Here is a 13854-nt window from a genome sequence, read left to right as displayed (position 1 = left end):
TCCTCTGACCTCTCTTAAGAGAAAGGCAAGGATGTGGGGTCCCAGAAAGAAGGTGGTCTTGGCAGAATCTGAAAGCTGAAGAAAGGGAAAGCAGGACTATTTCCCCACAGTCTCACCTCCCTCTGAGGCCATCACTGAGAATGAAGACCAAGCTTGTGACAAAACTGGGCAAGAGGTGAAAAGAAGGGGGCCAGGCAGAGACAAGTGTCAAAGAACCACACAGGGGCCAGAACAAGAGCTGCAGAGCCTGCCCCACGGAAAGCTCAGTAGCCAGGTCTCTTCACAATGGCCAGAACACTCCTATAACCTTTCCCTACTGACCACCGTGCTTCTCCTCCGATGGCACCAGGCCCACCTGTGCAGACACAGGTATAGGCCAAGCCTTATTCCACGCACATATCCAGAGCAAATGCTGAGGGCAGCAATTATTTAGCAGCTTAAAGGCATCTCTGTGCACTCCACCAGAGGGTGGGGAAAGCAGACAGAAAGTACTGGGGATGAATAGTTAATTAGTAGCTGGCTTTTATTGGGAACTTGCTATGTGCAAGGCATTGTTCTAACCATTTTACATTTATTCATACAAGGAAGATTCTACTGTTGCCCTGAGTTTTACAGGCAACGAAACTAAGGCATGAAGAATGGTTTCCCAAGCTCAGTTCCATAACCAAATTGACTGGACCATGATTGTACTTCTTTTATCCTTTGTAAGTGTCAGTCTAGACATAATCACTCCACGGAAAGGAGACCTGGGAGGAGGAAATGGCAACCCACTCCAGTATTCTTGCCTGAAGAATCCCACGGACAGAGGAGCCTAGTAGGCTGCTGTCCATGGGGTCACACAGAGTCAGACATGACTGAAGCGACTTAGCAGCAAAGGAGACCTGAGTTTGATCCCTGGGTTGGAAGATCCCTTGGAGAAGGGAATGACTAGGCACTCCAGTATTTTTGCCTGGAGAATTCTTGGGACAGAGGAGCCTGGTGGGGTACAGTCCAAGGGGTCACAAAGAGTCAGACACAACTGAGCAACTAACATGTTCACTTCTCAAAATTCTCACCACACACACACACAAAAGTGCTAACCAACTACCTATTAAAAGTCTACATAGAAACCTTTGCCTCTGAATGGCATCACATGTTTTATACATCAATCAGCAGTCTCCCAGTAGGAACCATAGATACCCAGGCCACAAAAATGTCATTTGTGTATTATACACATCCATAATGCCAGCATTATTTAATTATTGCTAATACTTAATTCATTTCTATGGTCCTTTTTTAAAATTTGTGGCCACACCCCATGGGCACGTGGGCCCTTAGTTCCCCAACCACGGACTAAACTCGAGCCCCCTGCATTGGAAGGTGGAGAATTAACCACTGGACAACCAGAGAAACCCCTCAAATATGCTATTTTAATATATGTCATAAGACAATCAAACTTTGTTAATTATTCACAGTTACTGACAATAATCAGTATTGTGGTTCCCAATCATAGCAAAAAAGAATGTCTAAAAAACAAAAGAAAACCCAGAACTTGAAAAGGCATTATCTTAGTAGAAAAGAAAATCTAAGAAGAAATCAACAGTAATATAAAATCCATTTTACTTAAAAAGATATTACTAATTGCAATTTCATACTGCATGCCAGAACTGACTAAAAAGGGAAGCGAAGGCACAAAAAATGAAGAAACACAAACAAAAGTTTCCCCAGACACATAAAGAATAGCAACTGTCAAGGGAATATATTTTATGATACTATCTACATTGCCAAACACTTGCTGGTGTATCATGTAAGTTGGCACAGACCTTTATTCAAGCTTTGTTGGAGACAGGAGGCAAGAGTAAATGACACAGTGTAAACAGGAGCCAGCTAGCAGGTGACAGAAAGAAGCATCCCGAAAGGGACACATCTAGTCTGTCCCCAAAGCTCCAAGTCACTCAACCTGATCAAGCAAAAATCCCAATTCTTGTCTGAGTTGAGGCATGTACTCGGTCACAAGGTGCCTTTTATAGGTGCAATTAAAATTGTCCATGGTTCAAACCTCAAAGAGGGGCGCAAGCATAGAATTCACACAACTTCCGCTGCTTCATTCCCTCTATTCTCTGTAGGGCAGTGGAATGAGAAACAGTCTGGGTTAAGCTGCTTCTGTTCTTCCATTAGTTCTGGTTCTTTTAAGCCAAAATTACATTCCAGGCAGATTGGATGGTCTCAGCCAGTTGCCTGAAGGTAAAGTACAAAAGAAATGCCACCCTTGGCTTTCTGGACCCAGCTCCGAGAGGGGAAGAATGCTCAGGGGTTCAGAGAGAGGTGGGTGGGACCCTGCTGCTCAGGTGTCTTAGACTCAGCAGGAAGAAAGGAGAGCTGGGAAAGGACATATAGTAGCATTAGAGCTACTGTTTATATTCATGCCCAAACTGAGCTCTGCCCATGCTTAATAAGCTGATTGACTCTGATGCCTCCCTTTGGTACGTCAGTAGGTCATGACTACCTGTCACCATCGGTGGGTAAACTCTTTCACACGTGGCTTCCTCACTTGTTCCTTTACTTCCAATGTACTGTGATTTGGTAGCGGTGGCAGCGGTGTTGGGGGGGGGTATTAAATAACATTTTCTGATTCTAAAATCTAGTTTTAACTAAACTCGACAAAATAAACCAGTTGGCTTCAAAAGATTCCTGAAGAGAAACCCCAGACTGAAGATAATCCATCAACAATAAGAAAAATGGCAGAGCACAGGCTTGACTGCTAATATAAGTTCTTCATCAATCGTGGAATGAATTAGAAACGGGGACAGTTGAATTAGATCTGCCAAGATGCTGACCTCCATACATTATAGTAGAATTTATCAAGAGACTGTTTGAAATGTGGGTTTAAATCCACTATTTTTAATAATAAACTTCATTTTATGTATATACTGAGCTGTGAGATACTAGCTGTTGAGAATTTAAAGCTATCAAAATCAGTAACACATTTAAAAATATTAATCTCAATTTAATTTATATCTTTGCATTCATTTTATGATGTGAATATTAGTTCTGTGGCACATTTACATGATGTACAAGTTCTTAAAAACATGTCTTGAGAAGCATGCTCTAAAATTTTTACTGGCAAAGGTGCACAATAAAAATTTTGCCCTTTGAGTGTAGGTCTTCCAGACCAGAATTAGAATGTTCCTCAGGAAGGTCCTGCAGACAGTGACTGCAGCCATGAAACTAAAAGACGCTTGCTCCTCGGAAAAGAAGCTATGAAAAACCTAGACAGTGTATTAAAAAGCAGAGACATCCCTTTGCTGACAAAGGTCTGTATAGTTAAAGCTATGGTTTTTCCAGTAGTCATGCACAGATGTGAGAGTTGGACCATAAAGAAGGCTGAGCGCTGAAGAACTGATGGTTTCTAACTGTGGTGAAGACTCTTGAAAGACCCTTGGAAAGCAAGGAGATCAAATCAGTCAATCCTAAAGGAAATCAACCCTGAATATTCATTGGAAGGACTGATGCTGAAGCTGAAGCTCCAGTAATTTGGCTACCTGATGAGAAGAGCCAACTTATTGGAAAAGACCCTGATGATGGGAAAGACTGAAGGGAGGAGGAGAATGGGACGATAGAAGATGAAGATGGTTAGATGGCATCACCAACTCAATGGACATGAGTTTGAGCAAATAGGTGGTGAAGGACAGGCAAGGCTGACATGCTGCTGTCCACGGGGATTAAAGAGTTGGACACAACTGACTGAACAACAGGAAAGCCCAAGACAATTCACAGTGAATTTCAGATGCCTGGAAATTCATTATGTTTTAGACAACTGGCATAAACCTTGACAGAGATTTCTATAAATTATTAGGCAAAAAGGAGCAAAGTCCAGTCAGCATTCTCAGATCTGAGTTTTAGACTCTGGGTATACAACTAACTTACATTTTGATTCGAGATTCCTAAACAGGAAGATGGTCTTTGATACAACTGAACTCTAAACTGAGATTCTGGACTAGTTAGAACTAAAGTGAAAAATGTTTTATTTTGATGTTAGATTAAATATTATAAATATGAATTCTGAGAGTGTACGGGAAATTCCAAATGGATGCCAGGAGGTTTCTGGCACCTAATCTGTTGCAATGCATATGGAGGTTTATATCAAGAATAGTCAACAGCAATTTTCCATCTCCCCTGGGAAAAAGAATAAGAGGAAATCACCAACATGGAATGAAAACACTAATTTGCAATCATTTAGGAAGTCACTGTAGCCAAGGATGCCAAATGTTTTTGAATATAAGTCACCCTAGTTAAGTAGATGGAAAACCAGCAAGGAGTAAATCACTTGTTCAGGATATCTCCTGGACCAAATACAGGTGATGTGGTGTTATGGTCAGTGTCCTGAAGCCATTCTTCCTCCACAACCAAGGTCTCGCCTTTAGTCACGCAGTGCTTTAAACTTCAGTCAGAAGAGAGACTTAGGTTTCCCCTGTGAGATCCTGCACACCGCTTGGGGTGGAGAGAAACACACACGGGTGGCTATCTTTGTGGGGATGTTCGCTCTCTAATCTAGCCCTATTTCCTTAGTATCAAGCTGGAATTCTCAGACGTTCTCGAACACTTCAGCTGAAATGTCACCAGTCATCTCCAACTCAAATCATGCAAAACAGAACTGACCTTTCAGCTTCTACCCACGCTTTCCCTGCTCTATTTTCATTTTATGCTTTTGGCACCATTATTCCCATTCTTGTTGAAACCAGCAACCCCAAACTTCATCATCATACGAATCTCATGGGGCTAACCATAACAATCTGCTCTTCAGACACCCCTTGTACATGGTCCCCTCTACATTTCCACAGACACAGCCTTAGTTCTGGCCTTTGCCATTTATTATGTCAACAATCACAATCCCTTTCTATCAGATCTAGCCATGCACACATGCTAAGTTGCTTCAGTCATGTCTGACTCTTTGCAACCCCATGGACTGTAGCCCACCAGGCTCCTCTGTCCATGGGATTCTCCAGGCAAGAGTACTGGAGTGGGTTGCCATTTCCTCCTCCAGGGGATCTTCCCAAACCAGGGATTGAACCCGCACCTCTTATGTCTTCTGCCTTGGCAGGCAGGTTCTTTACCACCAGCGCCACCTGAGAAGCCTAGATCTAGTCACCCACCTGACTATTTCTGTTTATTCATTCAACAGACCCTTGATGATCCTCACCTCATCGCCAGGTACAACAAGGTGTGAGGGACACATCAGTGAGCATTATCCCTCTTGCAGTTTATCTTCTGATGGCGGATGTAAGTCAGAAGTATATGAACAAAGAAAATATTAAGTGCTGAGTAGAAAATAAGAGAATTAACTTAGAGTGACTTAAATTAGGGAGGAGGATCTGGGAAGACCTCTTTGAGATGTTTAGCTGAACCCTATGAAATGGTAACCCACTCCAGTATTCTTGCCTGGAGAATCCCGTGGACAAAGGAGCCTGGTGGGCTATGGTCCATAGGATCGCAAAGAGTCAGACATGACTGAAGCGACTTAGGAGCAAAGAAAAAGAGTGTGCTATTGAATGGGGCTGGAAAAGCATTTCAAACAGAGGGTACATACTGTGCCTTCAAAGACACGGAGGAAGGAGAGAACTTGGCCTGTTAAGGAATCAGAGGACCACTGACGCTGGAGAACAGTGAGAGAGAAGTGAGCACAGTCGAGTACAGGAGAAGATAGGTCTGCCGCCAGAGCATGAAAGGGCTTGGAAGCCAGTCTTCTGTGATTGGAGAAGTATTTCTGCACTCAAAATGAGATCACAGCACTGCCCCTTTTAACTTCTGTCTCCGTGTTACTGATAGGATAATATTTGAATTTCATCTGATGACAGTCAGGATCCTTCCTGGTCTGGATACTACTTGCCCTTCGAGTACTTTGTTCTGAAACCACCCACATTCACATTCAACTTGTAGACTCTAGATTTGCCTCCTTTTCACATGCCTCCTTTCATCAGCTGGAAAAGCTCCTTCTCTGTGTGATGACCACCGCCATTTCATCCTCTAAGACTCATCTTAAGTTTTACAGGAGGAGCCAGTACATTGATCTCTCGTTGTTTCACAGGTATCTTTATTCTGTGATCTTAGGATACTCTGTACATCTCTCCCACCATCCTGTGAACTCTTGAGAATGTGAAATTCAGGATGTTATGTGTTGTGGTAGTCACGGTGTCTGAAACAGAGCTGGCATTCAGCACATGCTTATTGAGGGAGAGAGGGAAAGAGGAAGGGAGGAGGTAGGCAGGCAGGAAGAAGTTTTGTCCAAATGCACTAGAATGAAATTTATGACATTCTGATGCCATCTAGTCTAAGGTTTACTCTATTCTTTAAAACCAAATTAAAATTTAAAAGATTCTTTATTGAATGACTTCTATATATGATAAACTAGCCCAGTTCATGGTAAACAATGCTTAATTACCAGAGAAATTCTAAGGAAAGTAATGCTACATGTGATAAAGGACCATACACTGGCTCTGTTACTTGCTATCAGTTAACAGACCTGGAGGTACTGAGCCCCCAAATTCTACTTCTTCAATATACACTATAGGCAGTGTCAAACAGACAACACAGAAGGGCCCACTTTACAAATGAAGAAAGTAAGGTTGCTTTTAAGAGTTGAACAAGTAAAAACTGGATTATCCATTACCTCTGTGGGAGGTAACATGGGCTGAAACAGCCAGAACTATTATCAAGGTGACCAAGCTGTTATCTCAGCAAGAGGAGCAATGGCATAAGCAAATATCTAATGCCAAGTAGAGATAAGTGAGGTGGAAGTAACAGTGAATAGATATTATACACATTTTTGTCATGCTGAAGGAAAATTCTCTATTGTCCTCTGAGTGGATATACTAGCTTTCTGGTTTATTCATCAGCTTCTTATGAGTCTGCATGAAGCACAAGTTATTGTACCTACCTCTGTACACTGACAAAGCTGAATATATGACTGAAAGACTGAAGAACAGTCTCTTAGCTGTGGTCACTTCACCACGGTTAACACGCTGTGTGACCCTGCCTGCCTGCCAGCTGGTCTGTTCCAATCAGATCTCATGACAGCTACTTCTCTCACATTAAAACAAATGTTTTAGGTCAAGGTCAGCACAAGGAGTCCTTTCATCAGGATAAGAACACAAGGCCAAGTGCATTCCATTCATGACCAGACATGGATTCCGAATGAAACGTAACCGACACAGCTCAGGCTCCTAAGTGACCTTCAGATGCCAGTGTCAGTCAAATGCTTCTAAAAAGAAATTAAGTGAGAGTTATACTGTTAGATTCATCTGGAATGTATTACTAAATGAAAACATGAAGTGGAGATAATCGTTTTTTAGAACTTAGGATCCAACTCTGGTGGATAACAGAGATGCTTGAAGCAAGAGAAAGAACTAAAATGGTGCCCATGAGTCCTAAAGTCTGTGATGCTACAATCAACATTTCCAACGCTAAAATTTAAGTTCATGTCTGCTTCATGAGAGCACGTTCCTATCCAGGGTAGACTGTTGAAAAAGGTCTGGGTGAACTGATCTCTTATTCAACTCACCGTGAACATTCAACATTCATTCAATGTTAGAGTGCCAAGGGATGAAGGTTTACAGTCCTGAGTTGATAACTGGAATAGCACACTGTTGGAATGAGTCTTATCCATACGGCAATCTGATGTACACTACAACTGAACAAGCCTAAAGAGAAATGAATCAAGTGCCGTTGACACTGACACTATGGATAAAGACTAATATCCATAGTGCTACTTGTTATGGTAATGAAACCAAGCATGCTTGATTTTCACCAGGCTTAGAACGAGCACTGTGGTTTAGGATAAGACTCTGCCACTATATCTGAAAAATTCCTTTCTAATTTCAATGACTGCATCAAAAAAGGGAGTCTCCTTGACAAAAGATTATAAACTAACCTGCCAATATTTGTTTTCTTTTATTTTTTTCATTTGCCTTAGTATCACAGTTTTCTGTGTGAATTTCAGAAATTCCATCCTAGAGGATCTAATACCTAAAGCCACTGACGTATCCTTTTCTAATTTTGACAGTGGACCTTTCCAGCCACCCTCTGCTCCAATCTCAAACCAACTACTGCAACGCTGTTTTGAGGTTTAATATTTCACACTTATGTATTCAGTTCTACTACTAAGCTAAAATAGTAAAGACAAGTTTATTTGAATATTCTGCAACTGTCGTCTGATTCAGTATATGTTTAGTTTTATGTGGAATTTTAAATGTTTGCAATAAAGCAAAATTTCAAGCCTTTAACAAAGCTTATTTCAGAGGAAAAATAATATATGCAAGTTTCTTAAGTGCTTTGCAGTTTAGGACCTCCAGGGGGGGACATGTGGGGTCCTTCTGCTGTGTCCTGGAGATAACTTGAAGACATTGTCAACTAAAACCTGAAGAGAAGTGTGACTTAAGAGTGTCTCCATGGTTACACTGAACCTAGATTTCCTGAAGCCATCTATGAGAGATTGTATTACCACTTAGAAAATATTATCAGTGATATGTCAAAATGAAGATCTACATTTAAATGATGGCTGAGAAAGGAGCAGAACATCTTCACGTAAGACACAGATTTTAAAAATGTTGGAAGATTTTGGGTTTACTTTCCCAGGGCCTAAAAATAGATATAAAAGTAAAATGTCCTTGCTTTCAATGTCTTTCAAACTGAGCCAAAGATAACCAAGTTGAAGAAAAAACAAGCAGGGGATGAAGAAACAATGACATAACTAAATGTATGAAAATGGAGAGTGTTTCTCTGTAGAGGCATTCCTGCTAATGAAGAAGAAATGAGAGGACTGCTGCTGCTGCTGCGTCACTTCAGTTGTGCCCGACTCTGTGCGACCCCAGAGACGGCAGCCAACCAGGCTCCCCCATCCCTGGGATTCTCCAGGCAAGAACACTGGAGTGGGTTGCCATTTCCTTCTCCAATGCACCAAAGTGAAAAGTGAAAGTGAAGTCGCTCAGTCGTGTCTGACTCCTAGCGACCCCATGGACTGCAGCCTACCAGGCTCCTCCATCCATGGGATTTTCCAGGCAAGAGTACTGGAGTGGGGTGCCATTGCCTTCTCCAATGAGAGGACTAGGAGATCATTATTGGGCAAACTTCAAATGAAGTAACGAACCTAGGCAAAGATCACTAGTGCCCACAAACATCATAAAGAGAATATTACGTACTTAAGAGAATAAAGAGAATATTATGTAATATTACAGAATATTATGTACTTCTCGATAGAATATACAGTAGCATCTATGAACTATTTTTTCTCCACTGAGATTAACTTTCTAGATCAAAGTAAAAGTTTGCAAGAATCACAGGAGACAGAAGAACATAATAAATAAAAACATGGCAATGCAATCATCAAAACTTAAAATGTAGGAAATTTCACAGGACGAGTGATCTGGGTTCTTTGCAAAAACAATAACTGCAAAGAAAAAAAAATAGAGGCTAGAAACCTCTAGATAAAAAGAAACCTAAGAGATGGACACATTCAAGGCAATGCATGAAATCTGTATGATTCCTCATTTGAACTAATTGTACAAGAATGGATAAATTTACAATCAGTGATATTAGAATTATATATTTGATGACATTAGGAAATTATTGCAAATGACTTTAAATGCATGATAAATTGCAGTCATGTATGGATGTGAGAGTTGGTCTGTGAAGAAAGCTGAGGGCCGAAGAATTGATGCTTTTGAACTGTGGTGTTGGAGAAGACTTTTGAGAGTCCCTTGGACTGCAAGGAGATCCAACCAGTCCATCCTAAAGGAGATCGGTCTTGGGTGTTCTTTGGAAGGACTGATGTTGAAGCTGAAACTCCAATACTTTAACCACCTGATGCAAAGAGCTGATTCATTTCAAAAGACCCTGATGCTGGGAAAGATTGAGGGCAGGAGGAGAAGGGGATGACAGAGGATGAGATGGCTGGATGGCATCACTGACTTGATGGATGTGAGTTTGAGTGAACTCCACAAGTTGGTGATGGACAGGGAGGCCTGGCATGCTGCAATTCATGGGGTCGCAAAGAGTCAGACACAACTGAGCAACTGAACTGAACTGAATGGCACTAGGATTATGCTTAAAGTATCCTTATCTTTCATGGTATATTTCATGGTATATTGCCATTTTTAAGGGAGGAATTGTAAAATATCTGAGATTTGCTTCATAATAATCTAGTAGATGGAGTGTTTTAGATGAAACAATCTAGTTAATGAGTTAATGATTTTGCCTCTAGGTACTGGATATTTAGTATTCACTGTGGCCATTCTATTTTTGTATATGTTTGACATTTCTCACAATAAAAGCTGAAAAGTTTTAAAGTCAGGGGAAAAAAGTATGAATAAGACTTACCCTGCTGGATATCCTTCATTTCTAAATGCAAACTAGAGATCAAGATTCCCACAGTTTGAGATCGTTTTCCATCCAATAACTTGATGATCTAGAATTAAAAAAAAAAATCAATATAAGCCTAAATGACCAGGCAATCTTTCAGAAGCATAACAAAAACATTCATAGCTTTAGATACCCTGATTGGCTAACTGAACTGATGCTACAGTTACTGCATTTTAAAACTTTAATTTGACAAAGCAATCTATAGATTCAATGCAATCCCCATCAAGCTACCAATGGTATTTTTCAGAGAACTAGAACAAATAATTTCACAATTTGTGTGGAAATACAAAAAACCTCGAATAGCCAAAGCTATCTTGAGAAAGAATGGAACTGGAGGAATCAACCTGCCCGACTTCAGACTATACTACAAAGCTACAGTAATTAAGACAGTATGGTACTGGCACAAAGCAGAAATATAGATCAATGGAGCAACATAGAGAGCCCAGAGATAAACCCACGCACCCATGGATACCTTATCTTTGACAAAGGAGACAAGAATATACAATGGAGAAATAACCTCTTTAACAAGTGGTGCTGGGAAAATTGGTTAACCACTTGTAAAAGAATGAAACTAGAACACTTTCTAACATCATACACAAAAATAAACTCAAAATGGATTAAAGATCTAAATGTAAGACCAGAAACCAAAAAACTCCTAAAAGAAAACATAGGCAAAACACTCTCTGACATAAATCACAGCAGGATCCTCTATGACCCACCTCCCAGAGTAATGGAAATAAAAGCAAAAATAAACAAATGGGACCTAAGTAAACTTAAAAGCTTTTGCACAACGAAGGAAACTATAAGCAAGGTAAAAAGACAGCCTTCAGAATGGGAGAAAATAATAGCAAATGAAGCAATTGACAAAGAATTAATCTCAAAAATATACAAGCAGCTCCTGCAGCTCAATTCCAGAAAAATAAACAACCCAATAAAAAAATGCGCCAAAGAACTAAACAGATATTTCTCCAAAGAAGACATACAGATGGCTAACAAACACATGAAAAGATGCTCAACATCACTCATTATCAGAGAAATGCAAATCAAAACCACAATGAGGTACCATCTCACACAGTCAGAATGGCTGCTATCAAAAAGTCTACAAACAATGAATGCTGGAGAGGGTGTGGAGAAAAGGGAACCCTCTTACACTGTTGGTGGGAATGCAAACTAGTACAGCCACTATGGAGAACAGTATGGAGATTCCTTAAAAAACTGGAAATAGAACTGCCATACGACCCAGCAATCCCACTGCTGGGCATACACACCGAGGAAACCAGAACTGAAAGAGACACGTGAACCCCAATGTTCATTGCAGCACTGTTTACAATAGCCAGGACGTGGAAGCAACCTAGATGTCCCTTGGCAGAAATGGATAAGAAAGCTGTGGTACATATACACAGTGGAATATTACTCAGCTATTAAAAAGAATGCATTTGAATCAGTTCTAATGAGGTGGATGAAACTGGAGCATATTATACAAAGTAAGTCAGAAAGAAAAACACCAATACAGTATATTAACACATATATATGGAATTTAGAAAGATGGTAACAATGACCCTATATGAGAGACAGCAAAAGAGACACAGATGTAAAGAACAGACTTTTGGGCACTGTGGGAGAAGGCAAGGGTGGGATGATTTGAGAGAATAGCATTGAAACATGTATTTTATCATATGTGAACTAGATCGCCAGTCCAGGTTCGATGCATGAGACAGGGTGCTCAGGGCTGGTGCACTGGGATGATCCTGAGGGATGGGATGGGGAGGATGGGAGAGGGGTTCAGGATGGGGACACATGTACATACATGGCTGTTTCATTTCAATGTATGGCACAAACCACTACAATACTGTAAAGTAATTAGCCTCCAATTAAAATAAATAAATTTAAAAAAACTTTAATTTGAAAGATATCTAGAAAATAAAGGAAAAATACCACCCCAAATTCCACCAATCTAATACAAGCATGCAAACCTCTATAATATTTAATTTACTCCTATCTTTTTTATTCAAACACACTTCAAGTTGTAACTGCACCACACATGCAAGTTTTTAATCTAACTTTGCCACTTATCACTGGCCTGTTACCATGTGGGACTTTGTAAGTCACTTCATGGCCTCCAACCTCCTTGGCTGCAGACCATCCACTGAGTGGCTCAGGGGAAAGATCACTGTGATCTGGACTCCACTGTTGACCAGTCATACGACCTTGGAAAAGTGACTTAAATTCTAGGAATTCAACTTTTCATCACGAGTAGGCTTCACTGTACTGAGTGTGTGTATTTATTCTAGAAATTAAATGACATAACATACATAAAGCACCTAAAATAGTTCCTGATGTAGATATTATTTAAATAAAATTTTTCTATTCAAGAGGGTTAGGTTGCTCTGTGGTTGTGCTATGATTAATAATACTTTGTACATACAACTTTAGTTTGAAGTTGTTTAGAAGTACTCTTTTATAACAGTAATATTATATATGTATATAAAAACTTCTATAATCTTTTTAGAAACTCTAAATACCTCACTGACAATTATTTCAACCCTCTATGAATGTTCCATGGAGAGCTCATTATAGTTTCATTTCTCTCTAAATCTAGTAAATCAAATCAGCTCCAAAGAACATATCACACAGTGACCACTAAGGGAAAAAAATTTCTTTTTCTTTCCTGTAGCAGGGCCACAAAAATCAATATGAAATCACCTAAAACATCATCAAATCATATGTCTTTAATGCATTTTGTTGGGTGAAATATAAACTAAAAAGCTATGCTTCCTCTCCCACCTATGAGCATATAAACTTACCAAAAACATAGTGAAGATTAAATAGTAATAAACATCTACATTTATACTGGTACTAACTAGCTGAGTTGCTTGCTGGTTGAACAATAAGGGATAACATTAGTTTGTTCCAACCAAGACTACTGTCTACCTATCTATCAATCAATACTGAGTCAATTACTGCCAGCCCCTTATCATCCCCTGCTCAGCATGGCTACTCTTATATATACTGTTAGGCCAAAAGTACTGTAAACATTAAGCTTTCATCAAGATAAAAGTAAAAACTGATGATCAGCTTAATGTGTTTAATCATTTCAACATTAGCCTTAGAGAAAGATTCTTGGAGGATACAGAATTTCAGTTTTTAAGAAATAAAGAAGATACTTGGTATTTTCATTAATTTTTTTATATAAAAGCAAAGGAAGAAGAGATTATATATAATCAAACATCTTCTTTAAAAATGAAATTTCTGGCTTTTTCTTAGAGGACACAAATTTAAAGTGAAACCATCATTAAAGTCCAACACAAAATTAAGAAAATCCAAAGTTTTGTGTATATATTCAGGCATGTATTCATTTATTAACAAACATCTGCCATGCACCTGTTATGTGCCTGGCACTGCTTTGGATTTGGAGGATGCAGAGGTGACCAAGACAGATCACGTCCTTGATCTTATAAATTT

General features: G+C 39.8%; 1 protein-coding gene across 11 annotated transcripts in view; it reads right to left on the bottom strand.

The window, feature by feature from the left end:
* Positions 1-13854, bottom strand: part of FMN1 (formin 1) — a 501299-nt gene that overhangs the window by 187748 nt on the left and 299697 nt on the right. For all 11 annotated transcript variants that reach the window (XR_011568786.1, XR_011568785.1, XR_011568787.1 and 8 more), the window contains one exon: positions 10351-10438. Coding sequence is in view for 7 of the 11 variants with exons in the window: in XM_070797220.1 (XP_070653321.1) it covers positions 10351-10438 (88 nt within the window). In the remaining 4 variants the exon portion in view is untranslated. The remainder of the gene's footprint in view (positions 1-10350; positions 10439-13854) is intronic.

This window comes from Bos indicus, chromosome 10, assembly GCF_029378745.1.
Source record: "Bos indicus isolate NIAB-ARS_2022 breed Sahiwal x Tharparkar chromosome 10, NIAB-ARS_B.indTharparkar_mat_pri_1.0, whole genome shotgun sequence".
NCBI lineage: Eukaryota > Metazoa > Chordata > Mammalia > Artiodactyla > Bovidae > Bos > Bos indicus.
The sequence above is the reverse complement of the archived record's forward strand: the minus strand, read 5'-3'. Positions and strand labels throughout refer to the sequence as shown.